This window comes from Podarcis raffonei, chromosome 5 (assembly GCF_027172205.1).
Source record: "Podarcis raffonei isolate rPodRaf1 chromosome 5, rPodRaf1.pri, whole genome shotgun sequence".
In the NCBI taxonomy this organism is placed as follows: domain Eukaryota; kingdom Metazoa; phylum Chordata; class Lepidosauria; order Squamata; family Lacertidae; genus Podarcis; species Podarcis raffonei.
The window spans coordinates 59600641-59627052 of NC_070606.1; the positions used below are offsets into that span (position 1 = coordinate 59600641).

Here is a 26412-nt window from a genome sequence, read left to right on the forward strand (position 1 = left end):
CAGGTGACAAAAGACATCATTTCACACAATTGCTGAGTGTCCTTTCCATGAGCTGCCCCTGAAGGTTGCACCAATTGGGTTTTTGATGCTACCCTCCCTGTAGGCACCAAAACACTTTGTTCTGATCACTGGGAGGTTCAAAGCCAGCAGTGAACAAGCAAAAGCTTGGTACAATCTTCATTCAAGTATGGTGATAAGTGGAAGGTGTTGCCACTTGGTTGAGATAACATTGCAAGTGTAAACTTACTTTGGTACATGATGGACAAAATGAACAGTGAACATCAAGCATTGCCCTCTGCAGCATATGGCTACCAAACAATACCCAATATAATCTACTTTATTACCAAAGTATGGACTGCAGTGGCAGGCACAGTTTTAAAAAAATCAGACATAAGATACTTTCCGTTTGATATGTGTAATGTCTATAATCGGAAATGTGAAGTCATAAGAAATTCCAAAAACCCTAATTAGTTTATTTTGTGTAATTGAACTTGTTTAGGAACCTTACAAATGGAAGTTTAAAAGCTGCACATTCTCAGTGTGAAGAAAAATACATTTAACATTCTTGAGGTTTCTATAATAAATAGAAATGAAAAATACTTAAGATGGCAAAACCAGAATATGAAAGAATGGCTGCAGATTTAAATGGCCCCGCAGATCCTGTTCTGTTAACAGAGTTTCATGCTGTACCTGTCTGCAAAAGTCACCAGTCAAGGCTTTTAGTACTAGCAAGGCAACTTATGCCCTGCTGTCATGTAGTTTCTGTCTCCTAACCTGCAGCAATGGAAGAGTTAGCAGGTTCTGCATGACTAGCACACAGAGAGATAAAAAGTGGGAGCCCCTGTAGAAGCCCCTGCAACTAGCCATCCATTTGATTCTCTGCAGGAGCCAAGGATAGCCTACTTGCTGCTGGTTTTACCCATAATATATATAGTTGAAAACCTGTGCTTCTAATAACCAATTGTTTTATACTAGGGGGTATCCTGAGATGCTACCCTTTTATTTCTCCCATATCCAATGTACCTCCTAGAAACCTGCAACCTTGAGATTACATGTACCAGATGCTTCCAGGCAAGTAGCTCTACCTTTTAGGAGGGAAACTTCCCCCCACCATAGGAAACATGATCCGTAAGTTTCAGGGAACAAGCATCTGGCTGAGGTTGCCCTGGAAACAAGAACACATGTACAGCCAAGGCCTCCAGGCTTGTGCCGGAGAGCACGTTGTTTCTCAGCAACTGGATTCTGGCATGACTGCTGGGTGAAAATTCTGCATCCTGAGAACATCATCTCGATTTTTTTTTAACAAAGTTGTTTCAAGCCTTCAGTGCCTCCTACACACTTTAAAGCCTCTGTCTGATGGAAGTCTCAAAAACCCAGGCTGGGTAAGTAGCATTTCCAGTGGTTGGGACATGGCAGCTTCCGTGTGCTATTTCTTTTCTCCTCCCAACCAAGAGAAGCAGAGCAAACTCTGCAAATAATATTCAGATTTGCTTAATTAACATAGTGCATATAGATCAGAGATATTAACTTTTCATGTGCAGAATTTGAAGGAATCTGGCTTGGTGTTTCTCCCCCCACCCCACCCCCCGCAACTCTAATGGTTTTACTTCTAATTATTGGTCAGTAGCTAGTGGTGATAAGTGCAAACTACTTTTTCTCTGCAAGAATAAGTTAGATCAAAAGTGTCTTTGACCAATTTGCAGCTCTATTGTCCAGGGTCTAGCATAAAAACTCTATCAAACAGGGATTTGGAAACATAGCAAGAGAAGGTACTGTCAGCTTAGTTTATTTTAACTGCCTAGATCTTAAAGAGCCATCTTATTTCTTCTGATGTTGTGGCCCAGGCCTAACCCCACCTGAGCAAATAATCTATAGCACTTGCTTTGGAAGCCTGTGCTTCAGCATTTATTGCAGGCGGTGGCTGATATACCCAACCCCACAACCCATTTCAAGAGGGCAATGGTAATTTGTGGGTGGGCCTGGTGTATGAAGAGTAATGCTACAGTAAACTGAGTGCAAGAGACACATGCAATTCATTCCCCCCCTCCCGTTCTAAAAGGCAGGTGAAAGTGAGCATGATGGGTATGAAAATGATTATTCTCGAGTTCACAGACGTTGGGTTGCAGAACAGGCACCACTCTGAAAATATCCAGACTTTTCATTACAGCAAACCAGATGGCATTTGGGCAGGAGACCGATTTTTGTGGTGTAGAAAGGCAGTGATATAGGCAGAATCAGAGAAAACTATGTCTGTCCCTGTTGCTGCCCTCAAATCATGGAGATGGCTGGCTTTATAACTGGGGACATGAAAGTCTCCCTGTCCCATCCAGCAGAGGTACAACAGGAAGACTGCTAGCCAAGGTTTCTCCAGCCCTCATGCAACAAGATCCTACACATGCTTACTTGGCAGTTAAGTCTCATTGTATTCAATGGTGCTTACTCCCAGCTAAGTGAGTATAGGATTTCAAAATTAGGGAAGTGGTGATAAGTCCTATTAATGCTGGTGGATCATTCAACGTGAAGCAAGTATGGCTCCTTTTTGCTATTAGTTGAGACCAGACTGCAGCTCCAAGGTTAAGCTGTTTTTAAATACCATTACCTTGCAACCATCTGGTATAGGAGGCAACTGTTCATACAAACGCTTCCCATTCACCTAAGGGATTTTATTTTTGCTAATTCTGCAGCACACAATCCTCCTGCCTTTGCCCGGGTGCTGCCTCTGCATTACTTGCAATTTAGTCCTATAAACAGAAGATGAGGTTGCAACAAGCAGCCAGTAGGAATAGGAACAGGTGGGTATTCAACAAGAGAAAAAGCAAAACTGCCAAAAGAAAAGGGGGAAAAAGACATGGTGCAGGATAGCAGGGTCTAACACCAGGTAAAATGACAAGATATGAAATGGCAGGATCCCGTGTCTAGGCATGAGCTGTGGACATGGCCTCTCAGGGCACCACACTGGGCAAAACAAACAGGCATGGCCAGGCTTGCCAAGAATCCGTATTGTGCACAAGTAGTGGCCCCAGATAGAGTCTGTGCTGGATATAAATACATCTGTTGGGCTGGATTTCCCAGCAAAAGTCTTCTATCTACACCTTTGTCTGGTCCATCCAGAAGAGCCATTGTCACCATGCCAAAGGAGATGCTCCGTTGCCAAACTGAGAGCCCTGCCCCACCCCTCTTCCAAGCAGCAACAGGGGCAAGAGGAGATGGCAAGGGTGTTCCCAAGGCCTCTGTCAGGGCAGGCCTGGCCCACTTGTCTCTGGCTCCGGCCTGTCCCTTGCTGGAGGCTACATGCACTGGGAACAGCCGCATTTGCTGGGTTTTTCCACCTCCTCCACAAAGGAAGAGCCATCGCTGCACTCAAAGGTGTATTTCCTTCGCTTGAGGCGCAGTCCTGCACAGCATCCTGGCCCTGGGCACGATCCCCGGCACTCCACCCAGGAGACCGGCCGGGTTGTCTGGCAAATGGCATAGCCTCGCTGGACCTGGTGGAAGTCTCGCACAGCCTCACCCCGACACTCCGACTCTAGGGAAAACATTAGGAAGAGGGAAGTCAGGCAAGGAGGCTCCTCTGCAAAAGCCTTCATTATACATTATGCTTGGGGTTCTGGTAAAGGTCAACTCAAAAAACTGGGCATTCTAGTATGTATAAGCATACTATGACAAATGATCTTGCCTTCTGAATGGTTAGGGACAGGTAGAAAAAAATCTTATCTGTCCCTTATCTGGTTGGCTGGGGGTCCTGTGAAACTGATATTGCTTTTTGTCAATGGAAGGAGAGGACAGAGAGGCAGGACGGGGTGGGTGAGGGGTGGGGAATCAAGAATTTGTGGCTCAGTTGCTCATGCTCCCTTACCAAAGTTGTGGCCATAGTGTCTGGAAGAAGAGTGCAATGGTATTGTACTGGGATGTACAACACTGGCTGTTCTGTGGGACCATGGAATTTCAAATTCCCATTTATAGCCGGTGCAACAGAAAGGATGGGGGTCTACAGTTGCTAGAAAACTTACTAAGGGAAGAGGCTGGGCAAGAAATCGCATCTAAGGACGCCCTGGCTGGGGTTTCTTCTGCCCACGGTGGGCATACCTGGCTTGACACAATACTGGCAGCTTAGGTAGAGGCCCAAGCGTCTTATCAGGGGAGGGCCCTCAGGGGTCCTTAGCTATGGGGCACATGGGAATGTAAGGAAGAAAGAAAAGGAGAGGTGCCTGACCTTGGTCACAGAGGTCACCATCAAATCCCCCGTTGCATTCACAGAAGGCCTCGCCTGTGTCTGAGATCTGGCACTGACCATGAACACACTGCAAGCTCTTGCATGGGTTGTGGAGTTCCCCTTGCTGGTTGCACAAGGCTCCCTTGTAGCCATCCTGACACTGGCAACTATAGGAGAGGGCATCAAGGGGCATGCAGATTCCATGGACGCACCTGTAGAATGAGTGAAACATAAAGCTAAATATAGGTGAATTCAAAAGGTTGCAGTTAGGCCACCATCTTCTAGAAGCATCATTTAACATAGGAAGGACCTGCAAGATTCTCTGTGCACCCTGGCTTCTCCAACATCATCTTAGGAATGCAAAGAAGTGAGAGAGGAGGAGCGTTCTCACTGACTCCTCAACTTTCCTTATCCTCCAAACACACAAGTACAGCTTTATTGAGGCTGCTTTAAAGGTGAAGGAGGAGTTGGCATTTGGTATGTGCTGTTGTTCTTGAACGCTGTTCCCAAACCTATGCCCCTGTACTGGGCTTTAAGTAAAGGTAAAGGTACCCCTGCCCGTATGGGCCAATCTTGACAGACTCTGGGGTTGTGCGCTCATCTCACTCTAGAGGCCGGGAGCCAGCGCTGTCTGCAGACACTTCCGGGTCACGTGGCCAGCGTGACGAAGCTGCTCTGGCGAGCCAGCACCAGCGCAGCACACGGAAGCGCCGTTTACCTTCCCGCTATAAAGCGGTACCTATTTATCTACTTGCACTTAAGGGTGCTTTCGAACTGCTAGGTGGGCAGGAGCTGGGACCGAACGACGGGAGCTCACCCCGCCGCGGGGATTCGAACCGCCGACCATGCGATCGGCAAGTCCTAGGCACTGAGGTTTTACCCACAGCGCCACCCGCGTCCCTTGTGCTGGGCGTCCCTTGTGCTGGGCTTTAGAGGGAACTAATTTCTGTTTTTGTTGCTTCAGTCATAAATGCCCTGTCTGCCCCGCCTCATCAGAGATGAGCAAACAGGAGAGGCAAAATACTGCCCATCAGAGCCCACAAGATGCAGTTCCAGTCACACTTAGGAACACAGGGAGCTGCCTTATACCAGGTCAGACTATGGGTGCATCTAGCCCAAAATTGTCTGCTCTGACAGGCAGTGGCTCTGTAGGGTCTCAGCCAGAGGTCACTCCTGATCCTTTCAAAGTGGAAATGCTAGGGATTGAACTTGGCCCCTTCTGCGTGAAAAGCACATGCTCCACCACTGAGCTGCAATCCCTCCCCACACGCTCTCCATCTTGCACACAGCACTGCGGTGAGAGAAGAAGCCCACAAGGAAAGGGTGGATTCTGCTGCTGTGTACTCACTTGTGGCCCTGGCAGGGGTTGCTAATGGGCTGGTCGCAATGGGGACCGACCCAGCCTGGATCACAGTGGCAAATGGGGCCATGAGGGGTGTTGGGTTGGCAAATGCCATGCAGGCAGTAGAGCTTGCGGCAAGGCTCACACCCGGGCACCACCCCCGGCTTCATCTGCGTCTTAGTGAAGTCCTGCAGCTCGTTGTTGATGTAGAGGTTGCGGATGCAGCCATGGAAGCTGGAGCCATTCAGGATCTGCCAGAGGCGGAAGGCGGCAGAGTTCACATCCACGGGCATCCCTGCGGAGGGGAGAGCCAGAACAGCAAGGTAAGGGACGGGAAGAGGAGGGAAGAGCAAGGTCCTGGGGCAAAGAGAGATGGTGCTGGTGGAAGGAAAAGAACATTCCTTATTCTGGAATGCTGTGTGGAATGTTAAGAGCCACCTTCTTCCATTTCTCTCCCCTCTCCCCACTGCCACAGCACTCATCACTCCTCCTCAGTTTGGCACGTGGCTCTTAGTGCCCTGCAGTATGAGCTCAGACACCCCACCCTGGAGAGGAGAACAGAAACGTTCCTCTTGCATCACTACTATCCAATGGACATGAGCGAAGAAGAGTGAAGGAGTTCTCCATTCAGTTAGTGCCCTCCAGGTGCAAGTATGTAGGTGACAGAGATACCAGCCTCTCTCACCCCCTTCTCCCCAACTGGACTGGGCCCAAGTCACAGTCCTACCCCCAACATAGAGTGGAGCCTCAGAGTTCAGTGTGTGGGCCTTGCCAAAGCCGTCCATGGTCATGGGGTCTCCTCCATCGATGGAGAGGTTTACCATCCGCTCAAAGGTCACCAGCTCTACAGTGTGGAACTGCCCGTCATTGATGGTCTCTGCACTAGGGAGAGAAGGGAGGTGTGGGATGGGAAAGGCTGGTGGCACCCAACCTTTGGCCTGATATCTGGCATCCACAGCCATCTGGACCCATCCAGCATGGAAGTGCAGCACCCATATACACTTTGCCTTGTGTTCCTTGTCACTTCTGCACTAACTCCCCACGATCCAGACCCCCGAAACCTTCCTTTTGCCTTCATGGTCAATGGGCAGCTTTGCTCAATGACTGAGGGTACTCTGAGCTGGAAGGAGAAGCCAAAAGCAGAGGGCTACCTGTAAATGGCAGAGCTGGGGTAGGTGCCTGGATCATAGCTGACGCGCACATGGCCTTGGTACAGCTCCACCGCCATGTGGTCAGTGTCCCCATTATATAAGAGGATCCCATTGTCTTCAGCCGTGGAGACCTGCAAAGAACGAGGGAATGAACAAGCAAGGGGCAGAAACATTAATTCTACAATCCAACCAGTCCCACAAATGGCACGGATGAAGAGTGTGGGCAGATGCCCGCTCTTGGGGTGGTGGAGGCGGCAGCCTTGCTAATCAACACTTACCTGCAAAGTGATGTTGGCGCTGGGCCAGTTTTGCAGATCAGTGAACTGGAGGTACGTGTCCCTGTCCACAAAGTTGACACTCAGCAGCTTCTCGCATTTGGGCCCCCCAAAGCCAGGAAGGCACTGGCATAAGGCACGACTGCCTAGCTCCACACAGTTGGCACCATTCTGGCATTCTGTCCTCTCGCATGGGCTGGGTTGGAGGGAGCCATGGGGTGGAATCTCACAGAGCTGGCCACTATGATAAGAGTGAGAACACAACAAGGCACAAATTGCGGGAGGCAACTTGGGGATAACACCACAGGGTTTTAGCAGGACCACAGCTGGACCCTGTGGCACTCATACAGTTTTAAGGCAGTGTGCCCTCTCCTCTGATTTTCCTCTTCCCAGAGACTGAGTAAAATGTGCCTGGAATCACATGCATGTGTGTTGCCCCATGATCTTTCCTGGTTCCTTCTTGTCCCTGCACACTAAAAGCACTCCAGTTCACTGCACTGGGGCATCAAGTGAATGGGACAAGGCAAGTACTCAAGTGACATACAAGTCATCACACCGCCCTGAATCCCAAGGGAAGACTGACACACTTTACTCAGTTTGCTTCTTCTGCTTCTTCACCAATAAAGACAACCAGAATATCTTTGGCCAGGGGTGTCCTTATGGGGTGGTCCAGCAGACAGGGCCAGCCCAATACATTTTAGCACCTGAGGTGAACCACAAAATGGTGTGCCCCCCACCAACCAGGGAAGAAAGGGTGAGTGAAGATCTACATCAGGAACATAGAGAGTATCAAGTCAACCTTACTGGATGGTTGAAGTGGGAATCAAAGGCCATTGTGTGTGGGGTGGAGCTCACTCTGAATCATGCCCAGAGGGCAGCCCCCACCATTTTCTCCCTAGTCACTGTAGAGGTGGCATGTGGGGGGGGGCTGTTGAGGAGGTGGCAGATCTGCCCTCCAAGGAGTACACCATAGCTGTTGCTGCCACCACAGCATCCCTTTGAGGCTGAATCCACTGCCCAGTGGATCCGGCCACCTGAGGCATTTGCCTCACCTTGTCTCATGGGTGAGCTGGCCCTGCCACCCTCTTAATTTGCCCAGAGGCATTCTACATTTATGCAGGCTTATATCATGGGCATGTGCCCCAAGTCTTTTAAGCTGACCTCAGCTGCAGGACAGAGCTATGTCACATATCTCTGTACATTACTTCCCTATATACAGGAACTACTTTTGCCAGGATGTTCAGAACAACTTGTCTCGTCTCCTTGGTGGGCAGAGCAATTCACACTAGGCATGTAACTCCTTGTGTGGTACAAAGTCCCAGCAAATGTGAGATGCATTCTTTTAATCTCGTAAGCGCAGTCAAACAACTCTGGAAACAGCCAGGCTCTTAAAACTGATCACTGTTTGACACTTCTGGTAACAACTGATCACTCTTTTTGTTGTACCTCTTTCTCCCAGCCACCCTTGTGGAAGAGGAACTCTTCCAGTAGAGGGCAATCCCAGGTGTTGAGATTTTCAGGTAGCTTAGAATGAGATGAACTGGTATATACTCCTGCCCATCTCACAACCTTACCTGTAGCCTCCAGTACAAAGGCAGGAATACCCATTTGGCTCATCAAAGCACTTGGCGTTGTTCTGGCAGCGATGGTCTAGGCAGTCGTCATAGTCTACACTGCAATTATCTCCCACAAAGCCGGGCATGCATTCACACCTGTAGGCAGGGACAGGGAGAAGCCACTCACTGGCTGTAGCTGCATCCCTTTCCTATCCACTTTAGAAGTCTGTTGCAAATCCCCTGGGTTGCTGTAGGTTTAAATCTTTCTGCTCCCCCCCATGCCACCATGGTAGCTGATAAATCACTCACTTGGGCCCATCAGGGGTAGCCCTGCACACGGCATCATGCTGGCAGGGGCTAAGCTCCAGGGAGCAGACATCCATTAGCTGCTCACAGTAAGTCCCTGCAGGAAGGAGAGAAAAGTAGAGAGAAGCAGGCTCAGGCCCCATGTCCCCTGGGCCCAGTCTGCATGTGGCTGAACCAGCTCCCCCAAGGAAAGGGCAGGGCAGGGAAGGAACGAGGAAGAACAACCTTTGCTGTCCCATCACTTACATCCATGCAACAGAACTAACAACTTATGGGAGGGTTTCCATATCCGGACCGGCAAAGTTATTGAGCTTTTCTTAGTTTGCCCAAAGTTGTTGATCTTTTTGGGCAGATTCACATGAAGTTTTTAAGTTACTTTTTAAGAAAATCAGCAAAAACGATGCTGCCAACATGGGCTGCCATACGTCCAAATTTTCCCGGACAGCTTAGCAGAATGTACTACAATATTCTGGATATGTCCAGGAAATTCCAGACGTATGGCAACCCTATCTTATGGGCAGCCCACTAGAAGCACTGTGAGATAAGGTATGGCAAACTTCCATTCATACAATAGGTGCCAAACTACTTTGAGGGGTGGTTTTTCTTTTAACAATAAATTTTATGAAATAATTTAAAATAAAATATTTATAGTCTCATGCTTCAGCCCAGAATGCTGTTATTTGTCTCTGACTCCCAAACCCATGACTCAATATTCAACCAGAGTATAGGTGGATCTCCTTCTATTGTTCAGGGAAAGACACTATTGTTCATGGGCTAGGTACTAACCTGGCAGGGAAGGGGGAACTACTACTTGGGAAGCTAGAGTTAGTTTAAAAAAATGTATTGGGATATCTTCAGGTATTGGTGTAGGAAAGGTGCTAGCACTAAACTAAAAAAAGTAAATGTTGGGCACTGGAGTCAGATCCTTAGGATAAACCTGCCTCTGGCACTGACCAGCTTAGAAGTTCGTGCTCTGCTACCTTACCTCTCTTCTGCTTCTCTTCAAGTGCATCCGCCTCCATTACAAGCCTGGCCCTACCTGTGAAGAACGGAAGGCATAAGCATGTGTAATTGCTGGATCCATTAATGCATGTGGCACCATTCTTGCAATTGTTATTGTTGCAGTTGTTGGTCCTTAGACTGCAGGTTGGACCTTCAAATCCATCCACGCAGGAACACCTGTCAAAAGGGAAATGAGGGTTGTTTAACAAACTGAGAGGTTAGAAGCTGCTCGCTTTGGGGCATTTCAGGGGTTTTGTGGGTGGTTTTTCTTTATCATTCTCAAAAAGAGCCCAAAGAAGAGCGAAAGGAAGTCAGGGCTTTGCCAGAAGAACATTCAATGCTCCGCCAATGGTTCTGAATATTGCACTGTCTTGAACCTGAGACACTTTCATCTCTGATTGGCAGAATGTAGATGGATCCACCTTGGAGGCCACTCGGCATAGAAGGGGTTAAAGAGATTATTGTTTCCGGGAGAGTTCTGGGGCAGACACACTTGGAGCTTAGCTGTCAACATTTCCCTTTTTTAAAGGGAAATTCCCTTATTCCGAATAGGATTCCTCGCAAGAAAAGGGAAAAGTTGACAGCTATGACTTGGAGGGGCTTTAAGTTGAGTAGTGGAACAGGCAGGGGAGGGGAGGGGTTAAAGAAGAAGAAGAAAAGAGGACCCTTGGGATGGGCAAGAAAAGAAGGCTATGAGGATATGAGACTCAAGGTTAAATGAGCCTAAATGTTTGTTTAAGTATTGTCACTTAACTGTTTCTTGCTACTCAGCAGTGGTTTCGGGTGTGTTTACTGTATTTTTCTCTGGTTGTTGAATTTTTTTATATAAACCACCCTGAAATCCATTTTCAACTATTTTAAATAAAAATGTAAACCAGCAAACAGGCAAATAAAATCAATTTTCAAAGCTATACCTATGGCTGCATTTGCATGCCCAAGCTAGATCAGTGTGTGTGCTGTATCTACAGTTCTATGCACATAATGCATGTGGTGCTATGTATGCATGCATGTACCTGGTTGTGTACTGTGTGGGTCTGAACTTGAGATTCATTTACGTGCACCATGTCACATCTGTGCACACATCAGGAAAGGGACGCATTGCATTCACATATATTTGCGTGTTGGGGGGGTTGTTGTACTAAACGCACAGGTGAGTGTGTGCTGCATATGCTGTCATTTCCATTTATACTGCCTGTAGCCTATTTAGCTGGAAGAGGAAGCAGAGGTGGAAGAACTGATGACCTTCCGTCTCTGGCATATTGAATTGCTCTGCAGGCTGAGGGTCCTGATATCCTTTCCTAGAGGGCTCATCTCCCTGCCTACTACCTTTCCCCAAAGGCAGAATCTAGTCTGGCATGTGCAGGCAAACAGCTTTGTCAACCCCCAAAGGACATTATGTGCTGGCTTTGAAGATGCTGGGTTGTTATGGTGACGGGATGAGAGGCCATTTAGCATCTTGGCAATTTGGGTACACAGAAAGGGCTAGGGCCCCATTCTCTCTCTACTGCCTGTGGTTTATTTTCAGCCACTAATTATGGTCTGTTTCCCAGAAAGCCACCCACACTGTACTCTGGAGAGTGAAGTGGGGAGGAGTCCTGTGCATTGAGGTCCAACTGCAAACCAGAGCTATAGCTCCCCAAGAGGCTGTAAACGTCTTAAAAGGTTTCCCCTGCTGGGTCCCAACCCATTTTTACAGAAAGAAACTGACTACGGCTTCCAGGATTAGTGATTGTGGTGGTGGACAATCTTGGTGGAGGGTAAAGAGTGCCTTTTTGCACAGTATCAACAGAATGCTTCCCAAATCTTTCCCCCAAATCTGTTACAAAGCACCCCTAAAAACATCCAGCTTTTGTTATGATGGCCTGCACCTCAGAAGAACGTTGGTTTAGCCTCAAGAGAGACTCCATTACAGAAAGCCAAGCTCACATGTTCCAAGCAAGCTGAGCTGCAAAAGCCCCCGGCAAATTCATTGTCTCCTTTCACTGTAAATCTCTGCCATTCCTCCCTTATAATTTGTAAATTTAGAAGTAAACGAAAGAGCACCATAAACAAGGATATGGCCACCAAAATATCACTCTCACGATTACTAATCAAGAAGTTTTGATTGCCTGAGGCTCTTGTCTGCAGAGTCCAAAAGATACGTTAATCTCTTTTCTCCAACTCACATAAACAGCAGATTAAGATGCATTATAAGAAGCCATTTTGCAAACATCTTAGACACCATTTTAATTTCTTTACACTCATTCACTGCCAGGAAAACAGGTTTTGCCTTCTTTGCTTTTATGCTAATTTTTAAACCCAAGGTAAGCATAAAAGGTGATGCTTTTTGCCTTACCAATTAGGAATCCTTTGGATATCAAAGAGACCTCATCTCTCTCTGCCCAGTAACATCCCTGTGGACTCCCACATCTCATCCTCATCCTCTCCCCTTTTTTTACTGCTGAAGAGGTGCTCTCATCTCCACCACATACCACCAAAGCCTCACAGAACAAGGTATGAAACTCTCTCAAGCCCATCAGCCGGCCAACCCCCACTCCCCTTCCCCCTATTTTCTCCTTTCAAGCCCCATCAGGTTCCTCTTTCTTAGGGAGACCTGCTCTCTTTATTCTCCTTGTCATGCCCCAAGCTCTTCCTTTTGCTTTCTTCTAATTCCTGCCCTAAACTCTTCCCCAAAGTCCCTACCGAAATCTCTACCATTTCCCCCCATTTGAGAACCTGAGCAGCCACTCACGTGAAGCTGGCTTCACTGCCTTCGTGAGACAGGCAGGTCCCACCATTCTCACAGGGCCTGCTGGAGCAGCCATCCACAGAGAGTTCACAGTTTTGGCCCTGGAATAAGACAAGGAGAAGTAGCAGCCACAATACAAAGAACAAATTATAAAGCTCTGGCCAGGATGTGAGGTTTCTCAGTCTCAGGTCCTTGCTCATCAGCCATAAAAGAACAAATAATAATAATAATAATAGGAATTGCTGCCTATACATAATGCAGGCTGTCCTTTTTGGGTTTGCTTGTTTTCACCACCAGGATTTCCTTTATAGCTATTAGTCAAGAGCTGCCTTCCCAACCAAGCGTCCTCCTTAAGTTTTGAAGTTCAGTTTCCATCATGATCAGAGACAATGGGCACGCTAGTGCAAAACATCTGGCGAACGTTCAGATGAAACAGCCAGTTCCACATTCCCCACTCCCACCCCCAGAAATAGTGGCAGCTCTAGGTACAATCAGTAGGGACTGAGAGTGTATCTCGCCCATTCCTGATGGCAGTGATAAACTAGGCTGGTTGTCAAACTGGAGAATGGGTTCCTTCCACCATGCCTTGGTCCTTCTCTGAGCCTTTTTCTTTTGGTTGACACAAGCTATCAGAGGCTATGGTCCCCAAAGCAGGGAGAAAGCCCAATCCTTCCCTTTGTCAATGATCTCTTCACCCTCCCTAGTCACCCCTCTCCTCCTCCCCATCCCTCTTCTCACCTTGTAACCACTGGGGCAGATACAGCGGTATGAGTCCAAAGGGTCTTGTTGACATGTGCCCCTATTTTGACAGGGACTGGAGAGGCAGGGGTTACACTTGGCCTGGATGATGAGGGGAGGAGGCCCTGCATAGATGAAAGAAACCAGACAACTAGGAATTGGGGTCAGAGCCAAAGAATCACTGAACGGGAGGGAGGATTTCCACACATCCTCCTGTGAAGACTGTCCCCCTTCTTGGCCAGAATCTTTTGCAAGGCACTTGCCAGAAACATAGAGGAGATCGCAAACGGATTAATGGTGGAGCTGAATATATATTAACAGATGGAGGAGTTCTGAAAGGAGAGCCTGCCCACCCCACTCCGTGGCACAAAGCCAGGTTGTGCTTACTTGTTTTTCTTCTTTAAATAGTAGGCCCTGTAGCTCAGTGCTGGGACACGTGCGTTGCATGCAGAATTTCCTAGGTTCAATCCCTGGCTCCTCCAGTTTTTAAAAAGGGGGGCTGGGTGGCAACTGATGGGAAAGACCTTTGGATGATGAACAAACAGCCCAATGGGGTTTGCCATATAGAGAGGCCAGGAACAGGCTGGAAGATGCGAACAGTTGGAGTGCTCCTATATAGACACTCTTACCACGTCAGCTAGGATGGATTTGTCTCTAGTGACTTAGCTGGATGAGAAGGCTATGAAAGGAGGAGGCAACATAGCCTCCAGCCTGTGTCCTTCCTCCAGGTCTTCCTTCACCAAGACACTCATCTTACCTTCTCAACACTATGGACCAAACATGATAGGAGTAGCACATGTGTGGGCAATGTGGTGCAACACAGAAGTTGCACAAGCCTCACCACAGTTCCAATCACTAGCATAAAGCCCTTCCTTTCATCTCCCCCCTCCTCGCACATTAACAACCCTCATGCTCCCTCACTATGTGCCTCATGCTCAACCAACAGGCCCAAGCCCTATAGTACTTGGAGTTACCCAAACTGTTCACCTGACCTGCCTTGGAGCTAAGGTGCCTCAACCTCGGTCCCAGTTTGGTTGGGAAAGGGAAGAGGGCCAAAGAGCAACTGGGCAGGGTAGGGTGGACCAGAAAGAGCCATTGTTTGGACAAAGCTGCTCTACAAAATAAATAAAGTATAGAGTATCCTATAACGTATTTATTCACTTACCTAGGCACTCAAACTTCTTGGCAGGAGTGGTGAGCAGCAGTTTGCCCTCCATATCTGCAGGGCCAGCACAGCGGGCAATGCCAGGCTCCTTGTAACCAGTTTTGACCCAGCCTGAGAGCCAGCGCATGTGGCAGTCACAGTGCAGTGGGTTGGCACCGATGGCTCTGTGAAGCAGGGAGAACCAGAATCTCTACATAACTCCTTAAGGTCTGGAGGGGGGGCTGTCATTCATTGCATTTGATCTCTCTGGCTGCCTCTAGTGGCCCTGGAACTGATTAATAAGTAAGGTTTCTATTTTCAGACTCTGAAACTGCCCTATTAGAGCAACATAGCTGCAATCTGAGGTAGTCTCTCTCTTTCTTCTTACTGTTCTTAAAGGTATGATTCACACATGCTGGCTTGCAACTTGCTATCTCAGTTCCTGACATCACTCAATAAGATGCAGCTAAATGTGCAAATTGCAGCCACCGAAATTCAGGGTGTTGGTACCACTCATCACTTCAGGGTGCGGGTGCTGAGTGATGAAGACACATAGAGGTAGTCCCTAGGGTTGCCGCCTTTCCTGGAGGTGCTGCTTATTAGCATATCTAAAATCTTTTCAGATGTATGTAAATTGAGAAACAATTTACTCTGAAGGCTGAAATTGCCCTGCAGGCTGAGGGTCCTGCTGGGGGGAAAAAACCCTAAACAAAAAACATACCCTAGTCTTCCCCCAAATGTACCTTTCCCCATCCTTCTCCTTAGACTCTAACCCAGGTAGAGTCTGTTGCAGTGCTTTATAGTTCTGAGCATTGGAGTGCTGGTCTATGCTGGTTTCTCCTGCATTATTCTGAAGTGCAGTAGAAGACAAGAGGCACAGCACAACTTCCTCCCCAACTTCCTTCCTCCACCCCACCCACAGTCAACTGGGCATTAAGAGCCAGTACAGCCTGTTGTGTGTGTGTGTGTGTGTGTGTGTGTGTGTGTACGCACACATGCTAACTCCTTTGCCTTACTTAAGAGGTGCAAACTACAGGACTGCATGCTAACTCCTTTGCCTTACTTAAGAGGTGCAAACTACAGGACTGCAAGCTTGGTTGCTGCCTCCTGATAAAAGGTGCCAGGAGGAACTTCAGCAACATTGCAAGAAAGCAGAACCAGACCAGTTCCTGCTGCTGTTCAGCATACAGAGCACACTACGTCTGCCATCATGTCAGCCAAGGCAGCCATCACACCAAAATGAAAATAGGCTTTACCCCTGCCTAGCATCATTCTCTGACCTGGTGGATAAACAACGGGAAACAAAGGATGCTTTCTAGCTTTTGCCTTCCAAGTACTGTCCCACAGAGCACCAGGTAGTAGTGCCAAGCTGGGATTCTCATGCAAGAGGAAAGAATGGGTGTTCAAACTGATGCAAATACTCACAGGTGAGATAGGGAGATGACATCAGCAAATATCCCCTCAGGAAGTGTAGCAATATCATTTCCATGGAGGGACCTGGGCACAAAACACAAGTAGCATTCTCAGTGTCCTGGACCGTGGGACTCACCTGTCTTACCTGTTGTGATGGACTCTTTAAGGAGGTTAGGGGAGCACGATCTGCCTAAAACCAGGGAAGTCAGGAATTGGGGTTTTTAGACTTAAACTCTTCCCCCTATACCATCTGCATCATATGTCAAGCACTGGATTACGAACCCGCGGACTTATGATAGACTGCCTGCTCTATGCCCAGATGAGGTGTGGCTGAGCACTAACTGGCCAAGGAAACAAGGAGAGCAAAGTGAATGTCCATATGACACATAACACACACAAACTAAGCAAGTGGAGGGTTCCTCAGCCCATTGTTCTCCCTCCACTACCAATTGCCTGGCTGCTCACTTCTTAAAGTAACAGTTTCCCAGGAATTAGGCCAAAGTCAGACTCCAGTGAGGGGATTCTCCTTGAACAGGGGCATAGGGGAATACAGGAATACAAGGTACCTACAGCAGCCGTAGTGAACGGAGACCCTCAAAGGCCAGGGGAGGAATACACTGCAGGGCATTGTAGCTGAGGATCCTGAGGGATGGGGGAGAGAAGGAAGAGTTTGAATCATCACACATTCCTAAAAAAAACCCTCCAGCCCACATACTGTCTGATATCCCTCCCCCAGCCCCATATTAGTTAAAGGAAGGAAAGTTTCCTCCCTCCTGCTCCCTGTGCCCATCAAAAACGCTTCTCCTGCAGGTGGGGTGGGGGGTCTCCCTAAAATTGGACTCAGATCCTAAGGTAAGCTATGAAAATTCACAGAAGGAAACCCTCCTGGCCTTTCCGCCCCCAGCAAACCACTGTGCCCAAACCCCCATTGTTCAGGAGACACACCCACCAAGCCTACCAACAGGTTTTTGCAGGGCACAGTGGGGGGGAAAGGAAAATTTCCTTCTGTGAAGTTCCCTAAGTTAGCACACCTTAGGAGCCAAGCCATTGTTTCTTTCAAGATTCTCTAATGAGCAACTCACATAAACTGGGGCACAGTGTGTTCTTGGGGTATGGTTGGATTCCACTCAATGATGATGCTAACAACCCATGAAGTTCATACTCTCTCCAGATTGGCCAAGTAGTTGGCACGAGTCTAAAATTGCAACTTTGATGGCAACACAGAAAATAATAGGGTCTGCTGGCCAATGAAGGATTTTTACTTTCTACATTACTTCTATTCAACTCAGTTCAACTATTCAGTTCAACTTTTTTTTTTTAATGGCTAGGTGTCTTTCAATTAAATAGCAGTGGCATTCTATTTACTGCTAAGATGATTTTTAAATATATTATCAATCAACAATATGTGTCACCAGCCCCCTTTCAATTGGGATAACTGAAATCCCACTAAAATCCTGTAATTTCAAGGCTCTGGCTGCCAGAAAACAATTTAATTGTATTTATTGACTGAGACGTTCAGTCCTACATTTGTCTTTTAAATGAGAATAAGTTTCCAGCCCTTCTGGTTGACCCTTAAGCTTGGAACTCAGAAACTGAACACCACAGTCAATAGAACAGAAAGAAACCTCCTAACCTAACGTTTATGATGATGTAGCAGCTTTAGGATTTATAAGCTAATATCAGAATGGGAACAGACGAGTACATGTGTATGGGTCACATGGATTTAAGCAAATTCCAGATTATAAGTAGTTGTTGTCACAGAACACCTTGTAGACAAGAGTGAACTGCAGGAGGCATGCATTCCTGTTTAGTTAGTTGGAACCAGCAACTGACACCCCATCAATTGATGTTCTCTTTGGCCAGGCAGTAGACCCCAGGGATCAATGGCATTTCTACCCTGCTTTGCACAGTATAAGCCAGTATACTGTAACATCAGTCATTTAAAAAGGCATTTCTCTCCCTGTAGAGGAGGCCTCTTTTTGCTGGAGGCAGTAGGACATCCTCCCTTTCTGATCAGCTGTTCAAATGCTGTATTGGGCACTCACAGAGTGGTGAGCTGGCTCATATTGGTGAAGGATGAGTTGCTGAGAGAGCTGATCTTGTTGTTGCTCAGATCCCTGTAAGACAAAAGCACTGTGCAAGCTCACATCACATTTAACTCTCTCTTCCTATAGAACAGACCCTCCAAGTGTCCCTATTTTCCAGGGAAGTCCCTGATTTAGAGAAGCCGTCCTGGTTTCTGATTTGATCCCAGAATGTCCTGCTTTTCCTTAGGATATCCCTATTTTCATTGGAGAAATGTTGGAGGGTATATGGAGTTATCCAACTCCCAAGCCATCAGAAGGCAATCCTGTACAGGGAAGATTTTTTTTAAAAAAATAATGCTTTATTATGGTTTTATGTATGTTGGAAGCTGCCCAGAGTGCTGGGGCAACCCAATAAGATGTGTGGGGTAAAAATAGTAAAATAATCATTGTGGAATGGGATGTCCCTATTTCCATTGGAGAAAATAGGGATGGAACAATTCTGTCCTTCCCAGATTTCTGCATTCAAACTCTACAGTCTTTTGCATATCTAAGGACACTCTCATGTGAACAGTGGCTCCACAGATTGAATATCCAGCAGATGCAGCGCCGGTGGCACCTTCAAATCTGCCTTCTCCTTTGGCAACAGCTCTGGGCTGATGACTGCATGTCGTCAGCTAATTCTTCTAATCTCTTCTCTGTCTGGTGCTGCTAGAAAGGAATCTTGATAAACTGTATCATGTAGGAAGAAGGAAATCTAGCAGTGCACATGCTCTGAAGGCCAGGGAAAATCACAAGATGACCTGCAGAGCATGGAGTGAATCTTGGAGTCAGTGTGCTTAAGACTTAGACTCAGCTGCATTTCAACAGCCAGCAAATAAAATAAACTGCGAAGGTTCCTTTGGAATTCCTTAGGCAGGCAATAAACAAACATTTGAGATGAAAAGTCAGTGAGGTGGGGTCAATGGGGCAGGGGAAAAGGCTATCATTCAGAAAATTCCAGGAACCACATATGAGAGAGATGCCAGAAGGGTAATCTACCTCTTTGGGAACTGAAATCAGTTCCTAAAGGACTCACAGTGCCTTAGCAGAAAAGAAAAGCTATTCTAATGTCCAGGGAAACCAAAGTAAATAGAGAGATGGATGAACTCCAAATCCAAAGTCAGATGGACTAGATGGCGTTTTTAGAATTATTTACTTCACCCAATATCCTGAGCTGAGTTAACTGCACCTTGCTCAAGAGAATCCAGCTTTTTTAGTTGCACAGCATTTGCATTTTAGCCTCTTTTGGAAATCTGACCCCATAACCAGGGCAGCTAAAATCTAAAAACATTTAATAGTTAATTTTCTTGCCTTAAACCTCTCACCTCCTCTTCAGCTGTACAAGCTAATATGTTAAGCATAATTTTATGTAATTCAGAATGGGTCCTACGCCTCCCCTCAAATTCTCCCTTAGGCAAAATTATTTCTTATCCTTCATGCTAGCCTCTTTGACCACCCTCTTGTTGTTGTTTTTCAGAAGCTTCTCTGCTTCCATATAGCTCTATGGTATGTGTGTGTTTTAACGAAAAGGCTTTTTTTTGCATTTTGATGGAAGAACCAGGTGGGAGATACAACATCTGGGTGCCAGTCGGCCTTTCTGCACCTGCTTTATTCTCTTTGGTGCTCTCCTGGGAGCCTGAAAACAGAATGGCCACCTGATTCCACAAAGATCTCCTGTACCCCCCAACCAGCCCCTCTGTACTGGTCAAAGGCTGATACCATGTGAGCCAAATCAGCTGATCAGCGTCCACTGAGGTACGAGTTGCACCACTCCCCACCTAGGCCTGGTCTAAAAATTTCCACAGACATGCTGCACAAATGTCTGAGAAAGGGCCACAGCCCACAGCCAATCTCCTGCCTCTCTGAAAAAAGACTATGGCAAGCTCTCGGGGACCCACACGAGGCCACTTCTTCTCAGATACTTACACCAGCTGTAGGTAACGGAAGGTGGAGAGCTGTCCAGGAACCAGGGTGAATTGGTTGCCATCCAAGTAGCTGCAAGGACAATGAAGGATGCATCAGAGGTCACAGCAGCCATTCAGGAGAGGACTGTTAAACTTCCAACAATGGTGTTTAAAGGACTCTAAACCTAGAAGCTATAACTAGTGATAAGCACTGTCTCTGCTCCTCTGTTAATGGTGCCAGCTAAGGGAGAACCATCAGAGTTACCTTGTAAGTGCAAATGCCTGCGTTTCACGCCTGTATTTCTAACAGGGTGGCATACGTGCTCTCCTAAATCTGAAACTATGTTTGTCTCAGGCTGCCTTGCTTTCTTCCAGTTTTCCAGATGTTTGATTCTAGGGTATCAACATTGGATTCATTAACGCTGCAGAGTAATATAACAGTACTACAGGCCCCTTCCACCTGCCACAGAACTCATTCCCCTAAATAAAAAATCCCTTCAGAGTTCAGTGGCATCCAGTTTTGAACCCACAGAGAATGTGGCATGCACTGGATCAGTGTTTAGCTTTTGAGGATGATCTGCAGAACAGTGCAAGGTATAAAGCTGCATGCCCCTCACTAGGCTATTCCCAGCCCCTTCATCCATGGGTGCGACTTGCCAGTGCCCACATTGCCCCTTCTTTCCGGATGCAGCATTAACAGAAGGGCCCAGGCAGCATTACTCACAGCTCTGTGACGTTCTTGGGGATCCCTTTGGGGAGGGATTTCAGGTGCTTGTTGCTGCAGCGAACAACAGTGTCTAGGCAAGTGCACTCCTGGGGACACTGAGGGCGTGGGAAGCAGCTTGTCTCCTCCTGACCTGCCAAGGCACAAGCCAAAGGGTTCACAGTGGAAAGAGACGGCATGGTGATGGAATAGGAGATCTTGAAAGCAGACATTATCCTATGTTTCTCCAGGGAAATCTAGATTTCAGTCTGCCCTTATATCACCATTATAAAGTGTCCCACTTTATCAAAGGGCCAAAGGCATCAGCAGCAATTAGAACTGAGAATATTAATCAACTGGTGTGATTAATTCATTGCAAATAAAACGCCGCTCTTAATTGGAAAGAGTGTGAAAGGTCCCTTTGACATCTATGTCCTCCTATTGATTTACACAAGGGTTTCAATTCTCAGAAGCACATGGGAAAAGCTATGGAGCTGTTAATCCCCCCCCCCCGAACAGCAGCCACCCCTCCACACCCTGCATAGATGCACCATATCAGAAGCTGCTGTTTGGACCAGGGCCAACGGCTTAAGATGATTTGCTAGACAGTTAATGATTTACCTATTTAGTAAAGTGGTGCTGTGTTAAACATCTCCAAAAATATTTCCTGCATTAAGATACTGTATTTATTTATACTGAGTGGTTAAATAGCTGATTAAATTGCCTTGCTTTTAACCAATTAATTGATTTGGGGGGGGGGACGACCTTGAGACCACTCCTAACCACGGCGGCACAGCCCCTTATGTAAGTGGGGGCCTGATGCATCCCTGACAAGATTTGTGCTTTGTTTCAGTTTATGTCTAGTTTGAAGCCACCAGGCAATACAAAAACTGCTAGGCATGTCCATGTAATTGCTGCTGAGCTTAATCAGTGCCCATGCTGGGACAACAAAAAAGGCCTTCCCAACTGAGGAGACAGTACGAGAAGAAGAAGATTGCAAGACATGCATGCATACACACACACACACACACACACACACACACACACACACACACACCCTTAATCTCCCACAACTTTTCAGAATGGGGCGACCACATCATTTCATTAGTGGCTGCAGCCTTCTTTGCCCTTTACAGCAGCCTTTGGGTTCCTCCCACTTCAGCTGATCTGTGTGAGGAAACTCATTTCCATGTGTGAACTGCTACTGCAAGATTTGAGGGCTGAGGCAGTTTACACACACTGTGCAGCCTGGGCTAATGGACATTCAGCGTTTTCAAAATCTGGCTTCATACATGGCACTCCCATTTTCCGTAATGACTTCCTGTGTGCCCTCTGTTGGTTTAAGTTCATATTGCAACAACTCTGGACAGGGAAAAGGGTTGGACATTTATGGCTTAATGGGAGTATCAACCTCGTTCAACCACAACAGCCTTCCCAACTGGTCTGCTAGTGGAAACTCAAATAGGGCCTTATGTGGGTCTGTGGGAAGATACACCTGCTATACAATCATAGCCTCAGTTTGCTTAATTGCTCCCTCCCCATCCTCCTCATCCCCACCAAGAGCCTGTGAGTTACCTTCCTCACACCTGAAGTCGGGGAAGGCCACATCCTGCAGTGGGATTTGGCGTAGGAAGTCCGGATTATTGCAGCGGGGGTTCCCAGTCACAATCTTCCTCCTACGAAGCCAGTCGCCCAACCAGGCCAGGCGGCAATTGCAGTTGAAGGGGTTAGCCAGCAGGTTCCTAGGTGGGAAGGGTACAGGAGGGAGATAAATAAACTGGGCAAACACAGGATAATCTAGCAAAGGCTTGTAGGCAGGTAGGGCTCAATCACCTTCTCCCTTTCAAGACCTATAACATAGGCCAGACAGTCCACGTTTGCAGGAAGCTGATTTATTCTAAGCCAAACCCTCTGGTCTGCTTAGCTCAGTTTTGTCTACAATACTGGTAGCAGCCCTCCAAGGTCTTAGGGACAGATTTCCCCCAATACTGCTACATAGGAGCGCTTTTGAGAGGCCAAGGATTAAAGCAGGGACCTGCTGTATCGAAAGCGTGGGTTCTACTCCTGAGCTATGGAGCCTCCCTACAATCAAGGTGGGGTAGCAGAGTGGCCTACACCTTGCAGACAGCTCTCACCAAGGGATGGAGGACTGAGCATGTTCAGAGGTTAGTTAATAGGTTAGAATTTCCCCGCCTCACAACTCACAGCGTGGAGAGCGACTGCAACGTGTCAAAAGCCCCAGGTGCGATGGTGCTGATCTGATTGTCGTACAGCGAGAGGAGGCGCACATTGCGCAGTCCCGTGAAGCTGTCGTTGTGGATGCAGTTGATGCGGTTGTTCCTCAGCATCCTGGAAGGAAGACAGAGAATGGGAAGAAGCCCGTTCTACAAACTACCAAAGCCAAAGGAGCCTGACAGCATTCTCCACCCTGCTACTCCTCCTGCATACTGACAACCCACTGCTGCCGCTCTCTCCTATCTTCCCTACCCCAGTTAGGCCAACAACCCCAGTTAGGCCAACTTACAGGGTCCGCAGCCCATCGAGGCCCCGGAACATGGCGCTGCGCACTGACTCCAGCTGGTTAACCGTCAGGTGTAACTCACTGACTGAAGCTGCCCCTTCAAAGGCTCCATCCTCAATCTCTGACACTTTGTTGTTGCTCAGGTTTCTGGGAAAGCAAGGAACATGAAGTGATAGTAGAACACAGGAGCAGGCAGAAAGTTTTCTCAACTCAGTGCGCAGCCTACAAGGAGCATTTCTCTCCAACAGAGACAAATGAACAATATTTGTAGTAGTTCCAACAGCGCTGGTTTTATTTTGCTATCTTTAATTCTTCTGCGAGCTGCCCCTGCTGCACCCACTTTGAATGTATGCCGTATGTTTAGTCTTAAGCTTTTGACTTCCTCTAAAAAAATTGTTTGTGCTTCTGAAGGCCCATTGAGTAGCCCCTGGCAGTCTTGATCAGAATCTTCTCCCTCCTGTGCCTGCTCTTTGCACTGAAAGGAAAGCTCCCACTGATGTCAATGGAAGCTTTATTCTCCTTGTAAACAGCAGTTGAGGAGGGGAAAATTCCAGCACTGGGTCAAAGCTCCCCTCACTCCACACCATTTTCCTGATCTGGCTGGCCCCCCTATGCCAGCTGTTCAACTTTTAAAAATCAACTATGCAACACCAAGCAATGTGACAAAGGTCATCTCTAGTCTGGCCTTTACATTCTAGGCATACATGTCAGCCTCTTGCATTAGAAATATTTGGCTCCTGTTGGAATACTGCTGCACTCTAAGTCCTATTCATATTGCCGCCTCCTTTTCCCCAGATCTTGTGTGCACAAGAGGTCTTTGGAGTATCTCCTCTGCTATGAGAACCCCTAACCCACATACTCACATTTTCTTTAAGTGTGGGAGCTTCTTAAAGATGCCTGTGGCCTCCAGCACTGTGATCTCATTGTTGTTCAGCCGCCTGCAACAGAAATAAAGGGTTGTAAGCATACAGCTCGGAAAGCAAAGAAGTGAATAAAATAAAACATATGTGTATTCTAGGCCCATCTCTGAAAACTAACTTTGCATTGCTTAACACATTCTTTCCACTCTGTACTGAGTTAGTCCCTGTGTATAAAAATGTGCATATATATCAGAATATAAAGCGTAATGCAAATGGATTGTTCTGCCAGGAGTAAGTATATGGCTTTGAAAGCCAATGTACACCAGCTTTCTAAATCAAGCATCTGCAGCAGAAAGCTACTTGTCCTCATGAACAAGGTGCCCTTTTCCTACACACAGATATTTCAGAGAATTTAATATAGAATAGAAATAGAAGGTGAAATGGCCCAATGAAAGACTCAGTACTGGATAGGGCCAAGGGCCATTCCACTGTGCTTGCATGGAGAATAAATGCTTCATATAAAAGGCTTCAGATACCCGTTTAGTACACAATATGGGATGCTGGGTGCAGTGCAGTGCGCTACAGAAGGGAGAGGCACTGGAGTGAAAAACGCACAAGAAATAGAAGTTCTAAGCTTTGTCAGTGCGTAAGATGAACACTGGGTACAGAAGTTAGGAATCTTAGATGAGTGGCTGAGGCAACCCAGTCAGGTGGGTGGGGAATAATAATAATAATAATAATAATAATAATAATAATAATAATAGAATTGGACATACTGCAGTAATTCAAAGTATGAATTATGTATCAGGAGAAAAAACCTTTAGACAACAAGGAGTTTCCCCCTCACTTCTATTATCACCTTAAGAAAAAGAACTGTGAGTTTCATAGATTCATGGTTCGCAGCAAGTATGTAGGGAACCTTTTAACCTTTACCTCCGCTGTCAGAGGCAGCAATCTTCCAAATACCAGTCACTGGGAATTACAAGTGGGAAGAGCACTGTTGTGTCAGATCCTGCTTGCACGCTTCCCATAGGCCACTGTGAGAACACAATGCTGGACTAAATGGACATTTGGCCTGATCCAACAGGGCTCTTCTTATGTTTGTTGGGCTCTATAGAGTTAAAACGAAATCCTGCTTCACAGATGGCAGGCAGACCCCGTCTGGGAGGTCAGGTGTGCCTCAGCAGGGGGAGCCAATCAGCAATCAGGTCCTTCCATCTCAATGCATGATGGGGGAGGGCAAACCCCAAAACCATAGAGAATGCCTCCGTGTCCCTGCCACAGAGATTAGTCCTTAAAACAACAGCAACCCTACAATAGCAACATTTGCTATCTACAACTGTATAAATAAAGCCACACGGAAAGCAAATAAGAGTACTCAGTTTTTGATAGTGAGGAAGGAAGTATAGTTCTTAGATATGGCCAAAGCATGCTGACTTACAGTTCAGCTGTGGCTTGAGGGAGGCGCTCTGGGATCTTTGTCAGCTTCAGGTTGGAACACTCGACCACGTTGGCTTCGCAGCGGCACTTGGGGGGGCAGACTACGTCACTGTGACATTCACTGTTCAACTGGTAATCTTCCGTACCTGCCACCAAGAGAAAGCAATGAGACAGTGTGCACACAGAGGTGTGTGTGAATACTTGGGACTGTTGCATAAGCATATTGTGGAAGGGGATTCCTTCTGTCTGAGGGCATGAGGCCTCATATGCTGACTCTGCTCCCAACATTCCTGCTCACCCAGTCCCAGACCTTCTCCTGTTGAAGGGAGCTTCTACCATGGCTGCTTGAATGTGAGTAGAACTCTAGAAGCCACCAGGCATCTGGGAGCTCTGCTTTATCAGGGATCCCACTTGAATGCAGAACTCATAAATAAAAATATATAAATCCTCTGGCCAGCATAATTAAGCCAGAAATTTCTGCACATAGAGTAAGGCTCCAATAAGTGGCACCACCATCAAGTAGCCAGAAGCAGTGGAGGCGTGACAGATTGAAATTGGCTGTGGACCACGTGTGGCCTATTAAGTTCCCCACTCCTGTGCTACAGCAAACGGAGAAGGCAGATATGAAAGACAGAGACTGGTTGATCTTGTTCTGAGCCTCTGGAAGGACACAGTGCCTGCAAACAGTCCATGCCACCACTGCTGGATCTAATGCAAGCCATTAAAAATACATCATAACAGCAATCCTGCAAAGCTGCAACCTCATTCTGCCAGTAGTGCAAACATATCACAAACATACACATGCAACTCACGTGCAAATTCTAGCATCTCCATACTAGCTCCCTTACCTGGAATGAAATACTGTTCTTTGGCTGTGAACAGAAATATGCAGAGTGTTAATCTGAATGAAGCAAACTTAAGATATTAAAGGCTATGCTGCTCATAACTTCCTCAAACATGTATGAACAAGTATATATACTGCAGTGTGAATGAAAACAGAATGCATATTTCTATCCAGATACATATGCTTAGAAATGACATCATGCATAT

General features: G+C 47.0%; 1 protein-coding gene across 1 annotated transcript in view; it reads right to left on the bottom strand.

Moving 5' to 3' along the window:
* Positions 1-452: 452 nt before the first annotated feature.
* Positions 453-26412, bottom strand: part of SLIT1 (slit guidance ligand 1) — a 119338-nt gene continuing 93378 nt past the window's right edge. The window contains exons 15-37 of the mRNA XM_053389472.1: positions 26211-26234; positions 25364-25508; positions 23926-24000; positions 23066-23209; positions 22747-22890; positions 22117-22283; positions 20563-20695; positions 19861-19929; positions 17914-17985; positions 16439-16510; positions 15881-15952; positions 14477-14640; positions 13312-13436; positions 12577-12674; positions 9883-10022; positions 8847-8940; positions 8556-8693; positions 6985-7222; positions 6707-6837; positions 6283-6437; positions 5562-5850; positions 4214-4425; positions 453-3526 (exon numbers count right to left, since the gene is read on the bottom strand). Of these exons, the coding sequence (XP_053245447.1) occupies positions 3288-3526; positions 4214-4425; positions 5562-5850; positions 6283-6437; positions 6707-6837; positions 6985-7222; positions 8556-8693; positions 8847-8940; positions 9883-10022; positions 12577-12674; positions 13312-13436; positions 14477-14640; positions 15881-15952; positions 16439-16510; positions 17914-17985; positions 19861-19929; positions 20563-20695; positions 22117-22283; positions 22747-22890; positions 23066-23209; positions 23926-24000; positions 25364-25508; positions 26211-26234 (3140 nt within the window). The 3' untranslated portion in view covers positions 453-3287. The remainder of the gene's footprint in view (positions 3527-4213; positions 4426-5561; positions 5851-6282; positions 6438-6706; positions 6838-6984; positions 7223-8555; positions 8694-8846; positions 8941-9882; positions 10023-12576; positions 12675-13311; positions 13437-14476; positions 14641-15880; positions 15953-16438; positions 16511-17913; positions 17986-19860; positions 19930-20562; positions 20696-22116; positions 22284-22746; positions 22891-23065; positions 23210-23925; positions 24001-25363; positions 25509-26210; positions 26235-26412) is intronic.